Source organism: Salvelinus alpinus, chromosome 26 (genome assembly GCF_045679555.1).
Source record: "Salvelinus alpinus chromosome 26, SLU_Salpinus.1, whole genome shotgun sequence".
NCBI lineage: Eukaryota > Metazoa > Chordata > Actinopteri > Salmoniformes > Salmonidae > Salvelinus > Salvelinus alpinus.
In genome coordinates this window covers 23,909,870-23,932,216 of record NC_092111.1, presented here as the reverse complement: position 1 = coordinate 23,932,216, position 22,347 = coordinate 23,909,870, and the positions used below count along the sequence as shown (strand labels likewise).

The 22,347-nt window shown below is 41.4% G+C and overlaps 1 protein-coding gene across 1 annotated transcript in view; it reads right to left on the bottom strand.

Moving 5' to 3' along the window:
• Positions 1 to 2,712: 2,712 nt before the first annotated feature.
• Positions 2,713 to 22,347, bottom strand: part of LOC139554981 (E3 ubiquitin-protein ligase TRIM71-like) — a 49,357-nt gene continuing 29,722 nt past the window's right edge. The window contains exons 3-9 of the mRNA XM_071368320.1: positions 19,629 to 19,763; positions 12,961 to 13,065; positions 12,702 to 12,839; positions 12,125 to 12,460; positions 11,282 to 11,443; positions 10,933 to 11,127; positions 2,713 to 9,521 (exon numbers count right to left, since the gene is read on the bottom strand). Coding sequence (XP_071224421.1) covers positions 9,003 to 9,521; positions 10,933 to 11,127; positions 11,282 to 11,443; positions 12,125 to 12,460; positions 12,702 to 12,839; positions 12,961 to 13,065; positions 19,629 to 19,763 — 1,590 coding nt within the window. The 3' untranslated portion in view covers positions 2,713 to 9,002. The remainder of the gene's footprint in view (positions 9,522 to 10,932; positions 11,128 to 11,281; positions 11,444 to 12,124; positions 12,461 to 12,701; positions 12,840 to 12,960; positions 13,066 to 19,628; positions 19,764 to 22,347) is intronic.

Genomic DNA, 22,347 nt, shown 5'->3' with positions numbered 1-22,347 from the left:
GTATTCAGACCCCTTGACTTTTTCCAAATGTTGTTAGGTTACAACATTATTCAAAACTTGATTTTAAAAAAAATCCACAAGTGTGTATATATATATATACACACACATTAAAATACAAAAACACAGTCATGAGAAGCACAAATAAAACATCACAAATCACCCAGTAAACAATGGCAATGCCTGTTTTAGGTATAATGTTTTAGGTATAATGCTTTAGGTATAATGTTTTAGGTATAATGTTTTAGGTATAATGTTTTAGGTATAATGCTTTAGGTATAATGCTTTAGGTATAATGCTTTAGGTATAATGTTTTAGGTATTATGCTTTAGGTATTATGCTTTAGGTATAATGCTTTAGGTATAATGCTTTAGGTATAATGTTTTAGGTATTATGCTTTAGGTATTATGCTTTAGGTATAATGCTTTAGGTATTATGCTTTAGGTATAATGCTTTGGGTATAATGTTTTAGGTATAATGCTTTAGGTATAATGCCAGGAGCCGCTTGTGGATTTGACAGGTCTAACACAGTTCCATCTCCAACACCGCCAAAACAACCGCTATGGGGACGTCAGCTAAAACGGATCTGATTGAATAGAGCCCTCAGTCTGACATGAGAACATTGTAGAGCTCTGTCAACAGAAAACTTCTTGCTGAACAACAAACAGATTGTTGGGATGATTCTGTGTGTGTGAATGACAATGTGTGTGTGTTTACTCAGGCGTAGCAACCTGGATCATCTCTCTGGCACTTTGTAGACAAGATAAGCCCTGTACAGCTAATTAGCTCCTCTGAGAACACACACACTGAAAATCATACAGACACAGAAAAACACACACACACTCGCCTGCGCACGCACGCACGCACGCACGCACAGACAGTGTGTTGATTGGTGTGTGTGTGCAGTCATACTTAATGGTGTGTGTACTAAAAGGCACTTCCCCACCATCTGGTGGGTTTCGCCAGGTGTATTGTGGGTCGTTGTGTCCTACTGGCATCTGAGTCGTGACTGAAACTCTTTCTGGACTGTGTGTATGTGTGTGGCGTGTGTGTGCTCAAGTGCACCATTGAAACAGTATGAAATGTTGCGTTCTCTGGTTAAATGTACTATAAGGCAATAGTGACATCAAGCTGTAGAGAGAGGCAACTACAGCTTGTACCACAACAACTGGTACGGAGTAAACCAGTGGTCACCTACTTCGAACAGTTAAAAGTGTGCAGGCTTTAGCTTCAGCCCAGCAATAAGACACTTTTTGTTCACCATATTGAACGGTTTGATGATTAAACTGCATTAGGTGTGAATTAACCCTGGACCAGAGTTGTTGAACACAATGTCTGGTAGAGAAAGGATGGGGCAACTTGGGATGTGTATGCATAATTTGTATTTGAATCATGCAACAACATTGATAGGAGATTTGTGCAACAACAAAAAATTCCAGTTATACACAAGCATTTCAGGATTTGGCCCTAGTTGATTTGAGGATGGGTATTCACATATCCTGCAACTTTCCCTTTCTCCACTAGGGGGCACAGTGTACAAAATGTACATTCCACTACATTTTTTAATTACGGTCATTTAGCAGACACATATCCAGTGTGACTTACAGTAGTGAGGTCATATATTATAATACCTTTATTCATACTGATCCCCCGTGGGAATCAGACCCACAACCCTGGCGTTGCAAGCACCATGCTCTACCGACTGAGCCACATGGGACCTGGACGCTAGTTTGATGGATGACGGCCTACTCCGCTGCACCATCAGAGAGTTCTAGAAGCCCAATGTTCCTTTCTATTCTTGTTTTCCAAGAACTCCAAGAACTTCCAAGAACTCAGTTACATATATGAGCATTTCCCAAAAGCTTTCTGAATGGAGATACAGGGAAAGGGAATGGTTTATACATGACTGTGCAAGAGAGAGAGAGATGAGATTAGTAGCACAGCCTACATACATCCATAATAATATGACCTTGCACGCATGCAGCTCTGTCCCCTGCAGCACAACAGGAGAGGGTACCAGAGTTCAAGGACCGCTTTGAAAAAGAATGATACTAACTCTTACACAACGTAGGGGCTCAGTTGAGTTGATGAGATTTCTGTCTTCATTTTGAGCAAAATATAGTTTTTTTAGACACCTGCAAACCAAGGAGTTGGTCTGATGTGGTCATTGTCCTCCCCGTTGCTTCAGGAACAATAGAGGGCACAAGAGGAAAGCCCCCCCCCCAACTTGTGCCATGCCATATCATACCTGTACCACCTATTGAGATCCCTTTTGTTTAGTAAATCAGGTGTTGAGGTAAAAATTTGACTAGAGTAGTACTTTAAGATTTGTCAATATCAAGGTACCATTATTAGATGGTCTCACAAACCTTCTGCCTACTCAGAGCTGTGGAGCATGGTTGTCATTGTCCATGTTCAAACCTCTCCCCAACGTAGCGCTTCATTCAGCATCCACTCATTTGTTCCAGTATGTTGTCTGTGGTAAAGCTCTATTATGGAACATGGTTCAGGTATGTTGCACTGTGAGTCTGTAATTTCTCTCCATTGCTCTGTCATTTCTCTCCAGAAGGGGTGAGATTCCTCCATGAGTTTTTGTAATGAAGGATATTATTTAATTATAATAAACAATAAATAATCATAACAATGGTCAAACTTTCTCACTTAATCATTTGATAGCTTGCAATGTATGAGAAAAAAAAGAGCTCCAGACAGAAATGAAAGAAATACAAGTTTATTTAAGTGTAAACCAAATAACTGCATAGGAAACGTTTAAAGTCCACAGAAGACAGAGTGTAGCAGGTAACTGATATATTATAGTCTCCTTTGCCATATTTAGACTGAAGACCTGACATCGGCACTTCCACACCAACCACAGTGTGGGAGGGGGAAACACACAAACGCACACACGTATGCGCATGCACATACACACGTATGCGCATGCACATACACACACGAAAGTACACCAACACAAAACACTCATGGATGTGCGCCCCCACACACACACACACACATATAGAAGCGTGGAAGCGCCAGCAGCACCCATCTAAACCTGGCTGGTCCCTGCCTTCCTCCTACCTCGTGGACTGAGAGGAGAATACATTCAGTGGATTTCTGTTCAACAACACGATGCAGCGCACAAACACACACACACACTACCTGCCGCACACAGGATACAGGACAGAACAGGGTAAAACAATTTTAAGACACGGCCACTTCTCTAGCCGTTAACACCTTGTTTTCTCTAGACAACTTGTTAGAACAACTCCTTGTTAAAAGCTGTGATGTTGAATTAGCTGTGCATTACTAAGCCCTGGAGAAATAGGCTTACAGAGATTCTAAGTGTTGATAAACTGAGACTTAAAATTCTTAAAGATGCCATACTGTCACAAAAGCTCCATGACAGCAACATTCTAAATTGCATACTCACTGGAACATCATTGGCATGGAACATTGGATGACAATGTGGCATCCGTTCTAATTCTCCAGACTCTGATTGATTGGTAGTACAGTATCAGTCCTGTCCTGTGTTCCTGCTAGCAGGGTGTGATCGAAAATCAACATGAACTCCCAACAAACCCTTTTCTTTAAAAAAATACATTCCAAAAGGGTCGCAGAGAGTCGTGTGGTCTGGAGTATTTGTCCTTTTGTGTTAATCAAACAATTGAAAAATGAAACAAAAATAAAACATGAAAATAAAAGAGTACATTTGAGTGAGATTATCCAAAAAGCCCCCCCAAAATTATACTTTTCTTTTCCAGATTGAGAACTAATGTGTACTATGCTAAACGGACACACACAGAGAACTTTTGGTCGCGTTCCAGCCCGTCTTTACCACAGTCGTGCTGCACATCTCACAAAGCCTGTAGAGGTGTTTTAAAGCACAGGAACCATATAGAAATCTCATCGTTTGCACAGCGCGAATGCAAAACAAGAATGTCCTGAAACGTGACCAATGAGACCAGTACTGAGGTCATAACAGAAAGGTTCACTACATTATCACAAGGGGGGACATGTTTCACTGTGACACCCGCATCACTGGGGAGACATGTTACACTGTGACACCCACAGGGTAGGGACACAGAACTACCTGAGTTTCTTTTCTTTTTTTATCTTTCCATTTTTTTCTTTTTTAAAATTTTCTTTAAAGATGATATAATCATTGACAGAGGTCTAAGACCTTGCAGACTTTCCAGCTGGTGCAGTTTCACTTTTAAAAAACGTATCTTCTTTTTCTTTTCTCTTAAAGCTAAGAGAGGCCTGAAACAAAATGGTGGACAGAACCACAGGGGCCAATAAAACCCCCGCCCAACAGGAGTACAGGTGACCAATCACATCCTCAGAAGACATCACCACACTTCCCGGATATCATTGTGAGGGGGAATCAAGCGATTCTAGCGATGCTAGGCAGCTAAACTTGTCAATAAACCTAGCTTCTTTTCATGAGGTTGCAAAAAACACTAGGGGGGGGGTTAAACTGACTGTGCAGCTTTACAAGTTATTGTTGTACTAACCGGCTCTGCTACATCTCTGTTTTAAGGGATGGCGAGTTGAGCTGTTTTTTCCCATCTCAGGATTCAAGACATGGCCAGCCGAGCACTGATTGGCTTCTGCAGAGCCTCTTGGGAACAGGAAATACATTCGCAAAGGTCAAAATGTTAAATACATCCAATGTACTCCTAACACACACACATCTTTGGCTATATAATCATGATAAAATCATCCAGATTCAGTAACCCACCCATCTGAGTTACAACACCCATTTATCTGTGAGACCTTGGTTCACTGTAGAGAATTTTGAAAGCATGCAACAAATTAAAAATAAAAACAATGAACAAAACAGTTTAAAATACATGTTTTTCCTCTTTAAGAGTGAAGACCTAAGGATCTTAAAGATAGAATTTCCTGCAACTTAATTTTAAAAAAAGATTGATTTCCTGCAACTTAATTTAAAAAAAGATTGAAGCAGACTACACATTTCATATAGTAATACTGAAACCCATCGACAGATCATATCGGTGAAGCGGTTGTGGGTTCTAAGCAGCAGGGTCTGGGGACTCCAACTCACTTGCCCTTTAATGTGCTAACGTCTCCGCTGTATTAACATGTAATAAACAGGCTTATTAATGTGAAATAAACATCTTATTCACTCAATGTGTTCCTATACACCACAGTTTTGCATTGTCAAAGAGTTTGACTTTTAGACTCGTCTCAAAATAAATTACTATCCTCCTCAACCAACACTACGCTAACTCTAAAGTCCACACTTGTAATGTTCTTACTGAGGAGAAATGGTGTATTGTGCTGAAATTAGAGGTCATTCTTGTACATCTAAGAGGAGTAAGATGGAGCTCCTAACTCTTTACAGAGAACACTCCCTCTCCCGCTAACGCATGGCAACAAATGACAAGGGGTATCTTACATGATCATGTGCCTCTGACATCACTAAGACTCTAAGGCCAATCAGCCAACAGTGACATCACAATCACTCTCACTGTTGGACAATCAGGTTACAGCTCTGCTGATCTGCAAAATGAGGTAAAGCAAAAGGGGGCCAGCCCTCCTAAGTGCATCCAATCAAAGCACAGGGATCTGTCCCCAACTGCTTTGATTCGCTAAACACATATCTAGGATATAATGGTCCAATGACATTCTCCGTCTATGACAGTGTCATTCTGATGCCAACTCCATTTGGCACCAAACTCTCACAGATATCTTTTTGGCACAATTCTCAGATCTGCATTATTTGGTTTCTCCATATGATTAAAAGGCATAATTCACCACACTTCTAAACAACCCACTCATGGACACAGTGTGGAGAGAAGGCCATTTGTAACTTGTAATTTCAAATTAAATGGAGATCTTTGGTCTGACAGGTGAGGTAACATGTATTAAATTGTGAGTTGAGGTAAAAGTAACATGAGGTATGTTAAAAACTTAGACTAACTTAAAGTAAAGTGAAACTAAGGTATACAGTCCATAAGAGAGACTTGAGGTTTATAAGTTACTAGTCACATACTTGAGAGGTAGGCCTATGTGTACTGTATGTAACATGAGGCATTTAAAGTGTGAGGTCAAATGTGTGCTGAGGTATATTTGCAAAATGACATTTGTATGTTGATGAGGTCTGAGAATGTAGGTTCTGTAACAGTATGTATATGCAAGTTACTGGTTGAGGTAGGCTATATTAGAACTGTTAGAATTGAGATACACATGAGTAAATGTGAGGAATATGAAGGTATATAAATGTTGAGGTAAATGAAGAGATGTGAAAGTTGATGCAAATTAGGATGGAAAGTGCAGGCCTACTCTTTCCTCTGAGGTAAGAAGTTCAGTCAGCGACTCACTAATAGCGTCCATACCGCTAGGCTAGGATATGCTAAGGGAGTGGCTAACTTTACAAGGGAAAGGGGTATTTACAACCCCTCTAACAGTTCCACCTCGGAGGTGATAAATCAGGAATCTGTTAGCGCTCAATGGTTGTGTAGGCTGAGATGCTAATGCTAATAAGGGATGCTAGTTATGAGTCATATGAGTTATGAGTCAGTGTCACGTTAACATAGGTGGTGATGCTAGACTGAAATCACACACAGATACTCTTTGGTTGCTGTGCGATATGGTCTGGTTTCAGACCTTTCTACAACGTTCTCCTCAGACGTGGGCCTGAAAGGTACTTCAAAATCAAAGCTACATAAACCTATTGAGTTTTATATGGCTGGGATTCTTGTCTCAACAAGATGTTACAGTACTGTGTGAATGTTAATAATATTTTACCACAGTTGGCCCTATATTCCTCTTCTCCCCATCTGACTGTCATTGACAGCATTGACAGTGCTTTGAATGCATCTTTTTGGTGAGAGTTGGAGTGTTTTAGACCTCCAACACTAATGATTAAACAACAAAGTGTTTCTTTCAATTTGTAGTTCTGTAGATGCCAAACCTACAGGTGGCCGTTGTGCAGAAATTCTATCTTTGGTTGACTCCACTAGCTGGGCTCTATATACCTCTATCTTTTGGAGGTCAGGTCCCAGATTCACAAAACACTTCTTACGCAAAAACTTAAGAAGTTTCTTAAGAAAAAAAAGAAGAAGAAGTTCAATAGATAGTTTGTACGTGCAATTCCTCAACAATATCTTAAGATCTAATGTTTTCTTACGAACTTCTCAAATATCGTCATACAAATCTTAAGATGTTTGTTGCTAGGGAACCATTTTAGCTATCTAGCTAGCAATTGCAATCATGTTAGCATATTTCTTACTGAGATTACTGTTCTAAAATATGTTCTTGGGTTTAAAATAATCAATACTGAAACTTTCAGATGAAGTTTGTGAGTGAATTAAACATGTTCAATTGCTTTTTAGATTTTTTTCTCTCACGGCCCTGAGTTTAAGACAATGGTTTAAAAACATTTCCAATAACTTTTTTTATGCACATGTTCCGGAACACTCTCTCTCCAGCATTCCAGACTGGAAGTTAATAAATAGGTAGGGGCTTTGCAGTGACATCACAAGGGGATTAGATTCAATTCTAGGCCCCAAGAGCCAATCGGAATGCCCCACAATTCAACACACAATCCAACCCTGATCTCACTGTTGTCGGTCACGTCCTGTGGACAGCCACTCAAGATGCTCTCTTTATGGAGGCATTGTTCTCCACCTGCATCATTCACAACAAGATGTCACTCCGACACGATTCCTAATCAATAACTGATACAACATCCTGATAACTCCTGATAAACTTCTAAAATACTTTGGTGGGCCCTCTGTTTCAGAGTAGACAAACACAATTATTTTTTTGCATTTTCATTATTTTTCTTATATATAGATCCAGCATGCTTTGCTTAATCAATCATGAACATATTCCTGTAATACTTTGATGCCTGACAGGGGAATCAACAATATTCAATTGATAATAGGATCATTTGGGACAGCGGGGACAATCTCCCCACAACAACAACTACCTCGTGATTCCAACCAATCATCAAACTGCATCTGTCCCAGCTCCGCTGCGATCAATAATCAATAAACTAGTAAAGCTTTAAGGAGATTCTTCTGATTCTACTGATCAGTTTTACCTTTGTCAACATCAGTCTCCTCCTGTGGCTTGAGCTAACTAACTAACTAACGCTGATTCAGTCTAAACAGGCTTGGCATTACATAAAACCCTCTCTTCTTCTTTTGACAGTGCCATGACACTACACATTGAGAGATGAGGGGGCAATTCTAAACAGAGATTTACTAACTAACAAGCTACCCTAAATCTAGATAACATGAAATTACACCACTGAACGCTCTAGACTACACTACAGGTCAGGTCAGGTTGGGCTTCTATAACCAGAACTAAACATGCAGCGTAGAACTACAGCGTCTGAGTGTCTCAGCAACAAAACACATTACCCAAGATGCACAGCATGAATCCTATTTATCCTGTGCAAATATATATATATAAAAAAACATTTTTATGTTGCTCTTTAAATAAAATTCAGTATTGAGGTAGACTTTCTTTTCTTCTTTGTAAAACTTGACGGACTAGACCTCTGCTCGGAGAGTGTGAGTACATTCATAAAGAACTAGATGAGGTAGGTGGTGGAGCAGTGGATTCAATATTTCAAGAAAAAGTGAGAAAAGTCCCTGAGATGGCGATTTGAGGAGAGTTTAGCGAGAGAGCTCTGAGCAGTTGAGATAGAAAAAATAGAAATTACGGATCTCTTTTTTGTCACTTTCACTAATGATTATCAATCATCTTAGGGGTCCCCTTTGTCATACCGTATACCACAATCTGAAACTAAATGTAAAGAAATACAAAAAATAATCAACAAATCCGTTTTCCCATAATTTCGTAATAACGTATTTCCGTCTGCTCTGATCATCTCTGTTTAAACTGTCCTCTCTGTGTGTCTGTCTGTTGATTCCTCCTCTCTCTCTCTCTTTTATTTCCTCTCCCAAACTGAGAAACAGTGAGCAAAAAAAGCGAGAGAAAGAAAGAAAGCAAAACGTTATTAGAACTCTTCAAAACTTGAGGATGCGGTTGTTTCCGAAATCGACGACCACGATGACTCCGTCAGGCGTCACGGCAACACCGGAGGGGCGGTCCATCTGTCCGAAGCCACTCCCTTGCATGCCAAATTTACATAAGAAGTTCCCGTTGGGCTCGAATACCTGCACCCGGTGGTTCCTCGAGTCAGCCACGATGATCCGGTTCTCCTGGTCCACAGCCACGCCCTGCGGACGCAGGAACTGCCCGTTACCGGTTCCCTCTGAGCCCAAGAACCGGGCAGACTGGCAGTCCGGCCGGATCACCAGCAGACGGTGGTTGTTGAAGTCGGTGACGACCAGGTGGTCCTCGTGGTTGAAGGCGACGCCGCGCGGTGAGTCAAAGTGTTTCCACAGAGCGCCCTCAAAGCCGTACTTGTTGATGAAGGACCCATCAGGTCCAAAGAGTTGGACGCGGTGGTTCCTGGTGTCAGAGACCAGTATCTTCCCTGCAGAATTCACAGCCACATCCCAGGGGTAGTTGAACTGCCCGTTCTACAATAGAGTACAGTAGAATATCATTATTAGTTCAGCTCTAAAGTTTGTGTGTATATACTGTAAGTAAGAGTGTGTGTGTGTGTGAGAGACTGATTGCCCTATCCCATCTGGACAAGAGGAATACATGTGTAAGAATACTGTTCATTGACTATATCTCGGCATTCAACACCATAGTACCCTCCAAGCTCATCATTAAGCTCGAGGCCCTGGGTCTGAACCCCGCCCTGTGCAACTGGGTCCTATACTTCCTGACGGGTGGCCCCCAGGTGGAGAAGGTAGGAAACAACAACTCCACTTCGCAGATCCTCAACACTGGGGCCCCACAAGGATGCATGCTCAGCCTTCTCCTGTACTCCCTGTTCACCCATGACTGCGTGGCCATGCACGCCTCCAACTCAATCATCAAGTTTGCAGACGACACAACAGTATTAGGCCTGTTTACCAACAATGACAACACAGCCTACAGGGAGGTGAGGGCCCTGGGAGTGTGGTGCCAGGAAAATAACCTCTCACCCAACGACAACAAAACTAAGAAGCTGATCGTGGACTTCAGGAAACAGCAGAGGGAGCACCCCCCCATCCACATCGACAGGACCGCAGTGGAGAAGGTGGAAAGATTCAAGTTCCTCGGTGTACACATCACAGACAAACGGAAATGGTCCACCCACACAGACAGTGTGGTGAAGAAGGCGCAACAGCACCTCTTCAACCTCAGGAGGCTGAAGAAATTTGGCTTGGCACCTAAAACACTCACAGATGCAAAATTGAGAGCATCCTATCGGGCTGCATCACCGCCTGGTATGGCAACTGCACCGCCCCGTGCGGTCTGCCCACGCATCACTGGAGGTAAGCTACCTGACCTCCAGGACACCTACAGCACCCGATGTCACAGGAAGGCCAAAAAGATCATCAAGGACAACAACCACCCGAGCCTAGGCCTGTTCACCCCGCTATCATCCAGAAGGTGAGGTCAGTACAGGTGCATCAAAGCTGGGAACGAGAGACTTAAAAACAGCTTCTATCTCAAGGCCATCAGACTGTTAAATAGCCATCACTAGCACATTAGAGGCTGCTGCCCTATATACACTTTAATAACGGAACACTAGTCACTTTAATAATGTTTACATATTTTGCATTACTCATCTCATATGTATATACAGTATTATATCCTATTCTCATGTGTCTTAGTCTATGCCGCTTTGATATTGCTCATCCAAATATTTATATATTCTTAATTCCATTCCTTTACTTTAGATTGGGTGTATTGTTAGATATTACTTGTTAGATATTACTGCACTGTTGGAGCTAGAAACACAAGCATTTCGCTACACCCACGATAACATCTGCTAAACACGTGTATGTGACAAATAACATTTGATTTGGATTTTATTTGATTGAGAGTTTCTACCTTAGTGCCCTTCTCGCCGAACTTGAGCATGAACTGCCCGTCGAAAGTGAACACCTGTACGCGGTGGTTGTCTTTGTCCGCCACGATGATCCGGCGTTGGCTGTCGCATGCCACGCCCGCTGGACGGTCAAACTGACCGGGGCGAGAACCCAGGGAGCCGAACTTGTGGTAGAAGGCACCGCACGGCTTAAAGATCTGGACGATAGGAGTAGTAGCACTTTTTTTGTTTTACTTGATATTAGGTTGCCACTGTACACACAATCCTTCAGCTCTCACTATAGAGAAACATTCTCCTGAGGATTACAGCTGACACCAAACCAATCCACGACATGAAATGAATGAAACCTACCTGTACGCGGTTGTTACTGCGGTCGGCCACGACCACGTATCCCTCCTTGTCCACGCTGATCCCCCAGGGGCGACATAGCTGCCCCTCCCCCTCACCCTCACCACCGAACGCAGACACCGGGGACCCCAGGGCGCCGTAGCTCCGCCCAGACTTCACCAGCACCTTAGAACACAGGCAGGGAGAATGTTAACATTCTAACTTAACATTCTACATTACCTGCTGCAATGTTAAAGTTGAATTATTCTATTGTTGCTTAAGACAGGGGTTCCCCAACTTTTTCATTCAGGTCCCCCTCCCAGCATTGGGGAACATACCTGCACCCCCTGTGCGCGCGCACATGATACAAACGGTTCACACCCATCTTGTTAGGAGAGAGAACCTTTTGCAGGTTTAAAGCTTATTTCCTGCAATTCTACACATTTTATTATGGGGTGCAGAGAAAATGTTGCAGTTTTAAAGCTCATTTTCTTGCATCTTGCAATTTGATACATTTTGCCATGTCTAATTTGAGAGACTCAAACATTACTACAAAATATATGGGTTACAAAACCTAGCTAAAAAATGTTAGCTGACATGGGCAATTTGATCTGGACATTTTTGACAAGTTATAAATACCTCTCTGAGATATGCAATGTCTGACATGACAAGAGGAACTGATGATGCACTGCCCAATTTCGAAAATGACTGTTGTGCATTCTACTATTACAAATTTCAAGAGTAAGTTGAAAGACGGATTGAGTTCCTTAAAAAAAAAGGCACGCCCCACAGTTTGGCAACCACTGGCTTAAGATGGTTATATATATTATTTGGTTGTTGTAACTATAACAATAATATACATTTTACCTTAAAGGGGCTGCCCATGATGTGCTGGTTACAGACCAGAACTGACACCAGATATTCTCCCTCTGCTTTGGGCAGATAGCTGACTGTGTATGACCCGTTCAGGTGGTCACACACCTCGGCAGCCGACAGGTTACCATCCACTGCTGCCATCACTACTGCTGACACCGCGTCACCGCCCGAGAGGCGGGGCTCCCCGTCATGGTCGTAGCCAATCACGGTGAAGGAGGCAGGCTTGCCGCGGAGTGCGGTCTTTAGGCCCTCTCCGTGAGCTTTGGTGACGGTAGCGAACGCTCCGCTACTGATCAGCCCCATGGACTGGATGGCTATGTACAGGGCCTGGGAGAGATAATAATGATATCATATCAATAATATGGATGAGTGGATATAGAAAAATAATGTACATGAAATTGGCAGACAAGTCAATAATTCCATTAGTCCAAAGAGACCAGAAATTTGGCAACAGTGTTGTACTATTACTGTAACAGTCAATAACATTGGCTCAGAGTGCACAGAGAGCCCACACGGCTCTAACCCCTCTCCTCTGGTCAGCGGGAGTGAACATAATGCGGTTATTTACCTGGTCTGGAGGCATGAACATGAACCTGTCATCCTCCTGTGGCTGCAGCAGTCCTCTGAGAGACTTGAGCTCCTGGATCTGGGTCAGCATGCGCTCTCTGGCCAGCAGCACGTCCAGGTGACGGCCCTCGTCCAGCACCTGATGAGTTATGAAGTGAGGAGACACAGACACCATATAATGACTTTAATACCTTTGGACATTGTATTTAAAACCTGGTCGCCTTGCGCCCCCAGAGGGGGACATGAGACTTCTCCCATACCTGAGTGACGGCTGCAATGGTGCTGTCCAGCTTGGTCAGGTTCTGATGCAGCTTCTCTACCTGCAGGTACAGAGACTTGGCTTTCAGCTGGCGGATCTTCTCAACCTGGGAGAGGGGGGAGAGGGAACAGCAGAGGGGAGTGAGGGTGGGTGAAGGGTAAAGAGAGAGATTCATTCATTAGGTAAGGGCAACCTTCAGTAGTGTGAAAACGGTTTTGCTCTCAATCAGGGGTATGATTTACTGCATATGTATTTTATGAATAGGGATAGCAACAGAATGACATACCTAGAGTAGAAAAGAGGAGAGATATTATTTCCACTTCATTTCTCAACTTTAATATTGAGTAAATGACACTCATTGAAGCTAATTACACTAACTGCAGTATCTGACATAGGCTTTGAAAAAGCACCCGCAAGTACCAGTCACAGCAATTATTATTTTTATTTATTTATTTAACCCTTATTTTACCAGGTAAGTTGGCTGAGAACACATTCTCATTTACAGCAATGGTCTGGGGAATAGTTACAGGGGAGAGGAGGATGAATGAGCCAATTGGAAGCTGCGGATGATTAGTTGGCCATGAGTGCAGCTGGCTTTTGGTAAGCTTTCTTGACTTGGACATACATTTTTGCCAACACGACTAACCTTTGTTTAACCAGCTAAACAGCTGCTCTTAGCAAAAATATATTTGGAGTTAACTTTCTAGCTAATAGGCTATGTTAGAGTTTATACTTCCTCTTGCGTCAAAATAATGAAAAGCTATTTACCAAATCTATTAATTTTTAAATGTTGATTACTTCTCCTTGCCATTATCATTCATCTGGTGAGAAGACAATACATACAGGTTTGCCTGGGTGGGGATCCCTGGGCAAGAAAAGGTTGAAGACCCCTGCTCTAAATGACAAAAAGTGTAGAATGTAAATCAGTGTACAGATTATAGTGACCTGTGGAACACATGCACACCTTTCAAACCAAGACGTTTTCACACTAACTTCAGCATCCTGACATCTTCTCTTTATAAATGAAAGGTATTGCCGCCAACCGACCTAGTCATGATTGGGGTAAAGTTCTGCCTACGGCTTAGTATGAAATGTAGTCGTAATGCCGAGGCAAAATTGACACGCACTATGCTCTTGATGGTTGCTAGGCAGCGCCCGTTACTACTATATTCCTACCAGTTCTAAACTTTGCAAGGCATGTCACTTCACCCATCTCTTTGCATAGCCCACCACATGCACTGTTTTCTTAACCATAACTGGATGGATCAATAAAGAATTACTGCGGGATGAATATCACTGATGAAAATATTGAAATAAAGTAGGCTAATGCAAATGAAGGCATCAAATTGTTGCTTACTGAAATTCCAAAAGTCATCCAATTGTTACAATACATTTGAAGCAATAGCCTACCAGTGTGTGTTCAACTATTTCAGAACCGTTTTATTCTGCTTTGAGACAGGCGTGGGGACTCGTCTTGATAAATCAATCACTGAATCTCCAATTGGATATTGGTTACGCTACAATTAGGCTGTGGAAATGTTAGCTAAATTGAGGTAAGTGCTGCTCATCAGAAAATTTTTACGAAGTTTATCGAGTGGATTATTTTGCTCTTCACTCTGTCGATTAGTAACCTAGGCCTACTCCCGACCAAAAGCCTGTGATTTGTCTTAATCGTCAATGTGATTTTGTTTCACTGAATCTCCGTCTGTATATTTAATTCTCTGGCTGGGAAAATAAGTGGAGGTGGTATAGCTCATCTATTTCTTTGCTCATCTATCGCTGATCAGAAACATTTAGCATGCAATAATGTAGCCTAAATCAAGTGTAGGTCTATTATTTTGATCGATCGTGTATAGGCAACTTCAAAAGCCCGCAGATGTTGTGAAATATGAACACGAGACGCACATGCTTTAGAAAATATAGATTGCTATTATTTTCTATTGGTATCTTGATGATGCTTCTACATCTGCATTGCTTGCTGTTCTGGGTTTTAGGCTGGGTTTCTGTACAGCACTTTGTGACATCGGCTGATGTAAAAAGGGCTTTATAAATACATTTGATCTGATTGAATGTAAGACCCTACGCCTGCTCCCAAACAAAACTGAGTAAGAGTAGGAAAGAGATGAAACGTGTATCAAAAACGCATGGGCTTGCCTTGGGTTCGGTTTCACAGATTGTCGTGACGTTATGTGGGGAAAATATGATTTGTATTTGATCCGGGATATATTTTACTATATTCTTAGCCTACTATAAAACATGTATGTTGACTGTGATCAGTGGTGTAAAGTAAACATTATTTAAAGTACTACTTAAGTAGTTTTATTGGGTATCTTTACTATTTATATATTTGACAAATTTTACTTTACTACATTCCTAAAGAAAACTATGTACTTTTTACTCCATACATTTTCTCTGACACCCAAAGGTAGTCGTTGCATTTTTAATGCTTATCAGGACAGAAAATGATCCAATTCGCACACTTATCAAGGAATATCCCTGGTCATCCCTACTGCTTCTGATTTGGCGGACTCACTGAACACAAATGCTTTGCTTTTAAATTATGTCTGGTGTGTTGGAGTGTGACCCTGGCTATCCGTAAATAAAATAAAAACTAAATTGTGCCGTCTGATTTGCTTAATATAAGGGATTTAAAAAGGATTCATACTTTTACTTTTGATACTTAAGTATATATTAGCAACTACATTTAGTTTTTACACTTAAGTATATATAAAACACAATTGTGTGGTCTAGGGCACTGCATCGCAGCGCTAGCTGTGCCACCAGAGTCTCTGGGTTCGCGCCCAGGCTCTGTCGCAGCCGGCCGCGACCGGGAGGTCCGTGGGGCGACGCACAATTGGCCTAGCGTCGTCCGGGTTAGGGAGGGTTTGGCCGGTAGGGATATCCTTGTCTCATCGCTCTCCAGCGACTCCTGTGGCGGGCCGGGCGCAGTGCGCGCTAACCGAGGGGGGCGGGTGCACGGTGTTTCCTCCGACACATTGGTGCGGCTGGCTTCCGGGTTGGAATCGCGCTGTGTTAAGAAGCAGTGCGGCTTGGTTGGGTTGTGCTTCGGAGGACGCATGGCTTTCGACCTTCGTCTCTCCTGAGCCCGTACGGGAGTTGTAGTGATGAGACAAGATAGTAATTACTAGCGATTGGATACCACAAAAATTGGGGAGTAAAGGGGGTAAAATTTAAAAAATAAAATAAAATAAAAAATAAATAAAACACAATTGTTCTGGCCCCTGTAGTTGGGTTTGAGTTCATTTAGGCTATCGTGTAATTCCATTGTTGACCACTTGGGGGCCACTATCCTGTGTTGATGTGTGTTGTTCGTTTAATATGCTAAACCCTGTAGAAGAAGAATTGTTTACATTCCAAAATGGTGAAAGTCACACTGTGGAGCTGCAGACGTTATGAAACTCCATCCTTCTTGCTATCATTTTGTAGAAGCATTGCCTGTAATTAAAATTAATCATAACATATTTGGTATTCAATTCATGATGATATTTTGTATGAATGGTCGTTTTTAATGAGATTCATGAATCTTCTTGATAGCCACATGGATATCTGTTCAGTGCATTTGATCTTGTCATGTTTCGGGGAATTAGTTACATCCAATTTAATGCATAATGCTGCATATTTCTGTGTTCATGAACATGTATACAAATACATGCTGTGTTATTATTGAGAATTAAGCCTAGTATTCAGCTAGCACACAATAAGTCATACTCATTGTTCTTTTCTTTCTATATTTCAGTTTTACTCATTTTAGTCACTATTATTGTACCTACGAAGTGGTGGCAATAAATCAACACCACAGTAGCTGCCCCGAGTTGATCTATCTGCTGAGCTTAAGAAGGGGACTCTTGCGAGGGCAGAATACAACTACTTTTAGACTTTTACTGGCTGACTTTCACTTTTACTTGAGTCATTTTCTAGTAAGGTATCTTTACTTTTACTCAAGTATGAGCAGTACTTTTTCCCACCACTGACTGTGATCAGGGGAGCCTAAGTGTGTCTTGTCCGTTTAATGAACAAAATAACAATTGATTTCATGTGCATTGCCATTCTATTATTTTGAAAATACATTTTATTAGTCTTATAATGTTTTTTAGGACCTGCCTAAACTAATGAATAATGGATTTCTTTGTGATAGTGTATATTCAATGGATTTGGTCAAATAGACGTCCGCCCGCATCGGCCCACTCTATTCCCAATCCTTAAATGTGCCGGCATGTGAACGGGAGATATAAAAGGGGTCATGTGGTAAACATGGGACTGTAGGAATTGGGCTCTAAAAAACAGCAGATGTTTTGTTTTGTTTACAGGAAACATACCGTAAAGTCTGTAAAGGGTAATACAGTGACAGTACTGACTGACTGAAAAGGCCATTCAACAGAGGAAGGAGGGATGGGGGGGGGGGGTTAATAACATTACTACACAAAACTTAACAAAAGGCCAACCTCTTCCTATGTTAAAGAGAAGGACTAAACCCCCAGCCTGTCTGGTTCTATGTTAAATAGAGCCTTTTAGCAGAAACAAAGGAGGCTCTAAAAGAGATAGGGGGTCTTTGTTAGACCCTGTTGGAAGTAGAAGTGTGGTTTGAATCAGGGATAATCCTGTTACGGAGACGGGAGGGAGCCCCCAACCTGGATCTTTCTGTCTCACACATACACACACACACACACACACACACAGACTACACACACACAGACTTGCACACACATGCATGCACACAATCTCCCTATCTCCTCTTTAGGTGTACTCCTTCTCCCTCCCTCACTCATGCACGTGCCCTCACACACACAAAAGACTGCTTAGATTTCAAAGAGAAGGAGCGAGTGTGTGTGTGTGTATGTAACGGGGTTAGCCTTTAATGACTATATCAGGAGGGAAAAGTGAAGCTGGGTTCTGTGGGTATATATGAGGGCTTTAAAGAGAGAACAAGGTAAGTGAAAACCTCCTCTATTATCTTCTGACCTCACACACACAAGCTGAGTGATATGTACAAAAATCTATATCGTGATAAATTGCCTGAATTTATGCGATAAGCCACAGTAAAAAAAAAAAAACTACTACTACTACTAGTTTGATGGTTGTAGCCATAAATTGGCACAACAATATATAGTATAGGCTACTTATCGTGGCTACTCAATGAACGATATCAGCAAAATGCCTGCGATAAGTGATCATTACGGTAATTTGCGGTTTATCGCCCCAGGTCTAACATGCGCGTGCACACACACACACACACCGTCAGCAGCTGTAGTTTTTAATGGTGCTAGCGGAAGGCTATGAGTAAAGGTTGGTTTTAATGGTAGATTGGTGAGGATCAGGTTAAAGCTATGGGTCCACCTCTGACATGTTAAAACATGAAGGGTGTGTGTGCGTGTGGCGGGCCAGCAGTGTCTTTTTGATTACATGATTAAAACCATGATCTCCTCTTGCCAGCCCCTGCACCTTTCGAACACACACCCAAACATACACACTCACACAAATATGAGTATTCTGCATATTAAAGGGTCTTTAAAAAAACAACGTAATATTCATAATCTCCAGCACGACCCCAACCGTGTAAATAGCAATTAGTAAGCAAGGCCTACTCATATTTGGTTAAAATCACATAATGTACACCGATTATGTTGTTGGAAACATTTATCTTCCTTTATCTTTTTTTCTACAAAACATAGAAACATGCCATTTTCACATATGTTGATGGTGGTGCTGGAGATGATGAATATGAAGATAAAAATGGTTGCATTTCCCTTTAAATCAAATCACATTTTCCTTTAACTTGTCTGTGAGTATGTGCATATGTTACCATTGGCTCTCTGGGTTTCACATGAGTTGATATATCTTATTATTGAGCTCCAACAGCAGCCCATTTTGATTCTAAATCCAAGACTTCCTCTTCAGAGTCAGAGAGAGTTGTGTATCAGAGCCTGGAGATACTGGGTACAGTTTACTCTATTTGTTATTGAATCTTCAATGGGTCAGGTTTCACTCTGCATTTAGGCCAGGTAAAGAAAGAGGTTCGTAAACACTGGCTGAGTCAAACACACACACAGACACACACACAAAGCACTAGTAAAGTCATAAGTCATGTGGGTGGACAGGGAGAATTAGGTCCCGCTTCCTGGTTCTGAGGCCTGGGGCCACATGGTCATACCTGTGTCAGCAACACGTGTAAAAATCCAACATACCACACCTCACATTCCAGCTACATGCAAATACTCCCCTACACCGTTAGGTGGGTATGCAGACATGTAGAACCAAACATGTAGAACCAGTGTCTAGATGTGTGAACAGATTCCCACCAGTGGCAGCAGCTGAGGGGAGGACTGCCCATAACAACGGCTGGAATGGACCAAATGGAATGGCTTCAAACACATGGAAACCATATGTTTGATGTATTTGATACCATTCCACTCCAGCCAATACCACGAGCCCGTCCTCCCTAATTAAGGTGCCAACAACCTCCTGTGATTCCTACTTCATAACATGTCTACTGTAGAAACACACCTTTTGTTTAAAACAGGTCAGTCAAACAGTGACTGAACACCTGTTAGACCAGCTCTCTAACCATGTAAACTAGAGAGAGAGAGAGAGAGAAAGAGGAGACAGAGACACAGAGACAGACACACAGAGACAGATGGAGAAAATACTTACCCTCCAGAGTAGCTGACACTCTCTCTCCTCCAGGGCTTTCTTGTGTCTGAGGATGATGTTCTTCACCTCTGTCTGAACCACCTTGGCCTTGATTTCTACCTGCTCCACTATGGCTTGGGCTTTCTCCATACTCAGCTAGAACAGGGGAACACAATATTACATGGTTAGAAATAATAACCACCACCTTGGTCTTGATTTCTAGATGCTCTGCTATAACCTGGGCCATTTGATAAATAACAGGTTAGAGATTTGACAAAACACCACCCTCACCTTCTCCATACTCAGCTATAACAGGGGAACATGAGAGGGTTAGAAATATCATACAACACCACTGGACTTTCCTCATTCTCAAATGAAGAAGAACTAACAAGGTCATAAATAGCACACTTCTTCATATACTCAGCTACAGCAGAGGTAATAGAATATAACAGGGGGTTTGAACAATCACACACCTCCCCCTGGTTGGTCCATAGTCAACTCCACACAGGAATATCAACTACATCATGCAGGAAACAGGAAGTGGCCAAGAGATATGACTTAAAGGTGTAATCCGCAGTTAAAACAATAACAAAGCATTCAGTAAAAAGCTGAGGGATGGGGCTGGAGACATGTAATCGCTCTCAAAAACCATAGACAAAGCTGTAGATGCAAGGACTGACCATCCATGCTATCAAAAGTATAGATTTAACAATGTTTTGAGGCTATACAATGTTGGTTTACATTTACTTAGTTTACAAACGTTGGAGTAAAACAAGCTTATATTTTGAGTTCTGATGGGGTACGACAGCTGAACTAAGCTCATGAAGCATTTATTTATTCGTTATATTTTTCAAGAATCATTGGGGCACATATCATTAATTTATAAGTCCACAAATGGATGTAACAACTGCAGTGCCCCTTTAAAGACACTCTATGACACATCATCACACTCTTACGTGACCAGGCACCTGCTCTGTTATGACATACTAAAATACAGGAACTAGACAGGACACAGGATATCTGGGGGTCAGGAATAGCACATAACCTCACACAACACAATGACACTACATCCCTCCTAACATTGCTGGTAGTTCCCAACTCTTTCTCAACATGAGCAGTGGCTTTTGAAGTAGTAGAGTGAGTAAGAAGATATGAAGTAGTAGAGGGAGTAAGAAGATATGAAGTAGTAGAGGGAGTAAGAAGATATGAAGTAGTAGAGGGAGTAAGAAGATATGAAGTAGTAGAGGGAGTAAGAAGATATGAAGTAGTAGAGGGAGTAAGAAGATATGAAGTAGTAGAGGGAGTAAGAAGATATGAAGTAGTAGAGGGAGTAAGAAGATATGAAGTAGTAGAGGGAGTAAGAAGATATGAAGTAGTAGAGGGAGTAAGAAGATATGAAGTAGTAGAGTGAGTAAGAAGATATGAAGTAGTAGAGGGAGTAAGAAGATATGAAGTAGTAGAGGGAGTAAGAAGATATGAAGTAGTAGAGTGAGTAAGAAGATATGAAGTAGTAGAGGGAGTAAGAAGATATGAAGTAGTAGAGGGAGTAAGAAGATATGAAGTAGTAGAGTGAGTAAGAAGATATGAAGTAGTAGAGTGAGTAAGAAGATATGAAGTAGTAGAGTGAGTAAGAAGATATGAAGTAGTAGAGTGAGTAAGAAGATATGAAGTAGTAGAGTGAGTAAGAAGATATGAAGTAGTAGAGGGAGTAAGAAGATATGAAGTAGTAGAGTGAGTAAGAAGATATGAAGTAGTAGAGGGAGTAAGAAGATATGAAGTAGTAGAGTGAGTAAGAAGATATGAAGTAGTAGAGTGAGTAAGAAGATATGAAGTAGTAGAGTGAGTAAGAAGATATGAAGTAGTAGAGTGAGTAAGAAGATATGAAGTAGTAGAGTGAGTAAGAAGATATGAAGTAGTAGAGGGAGTAAGAAAATATGAAGTAGTAGAGTGAGTAAGAAGATATGAAGTAGTAGAGTGAGTAAGAAGATATGAAGTAGTAGAGGGAGTAAGAAGATATGAAGTAGTAGAGTGAGTAAGAAGATATGAAGTAGTAGAGTGAGTAAGAAGATATGAAGTAGTAGAGTGAGTAAGATATGAAGTAGTAGAGTGAGTAAGAAGATATGAAGTAGTAGAGTGAGTAAGAAGATATGAAGTAGTAGAGTGAGTAAGAAGATATGAAGTAGTAGAGTGAGTAAGAAGATATGAAGTAGTAGAGTGAGTAAGAAGATATGAAGTAGTAGAGTGAGTAAGAAGATATGAAGTAGTAGAGTGAGTAAGAAGATATGAAGTAGTAGAGTGAGTAAGAAGATATGAAGTAGTAGAGTGAGTAAGAAGATATGAAGTAGTAGAGTGAGTAAGAAGATATGAAGTAGTAGAGGGAGTAAGAAGATATGAAGTAGTAGAGGGAGCATTGTCACTTTGACCACCATGTTGTTCTCACTCTATATGAGGGGAAGTGATGTAGTGGTAAAAAATCTGAGAAATAGTTGGGTAAACACTTATTGCCGTTCACTGTGAGTAAAGTAATGCGTCCTATTTTTCAATGCATTTTTCCGCAAAAGGTAGGTAAACGCTGGCGCCAAATACAAAAGGTGTGTAAAAAGCATTTTCCCTCCACTCCACCACTGATGAGAGGTTACATTTTAAAGGAAACTGCAGAAATGTTAAAATAGTGAGGCAAAAATCGTCAAGGGGACCTAATGGAAAATGTATGGAAAATCATTTTCAAACACATTCAATT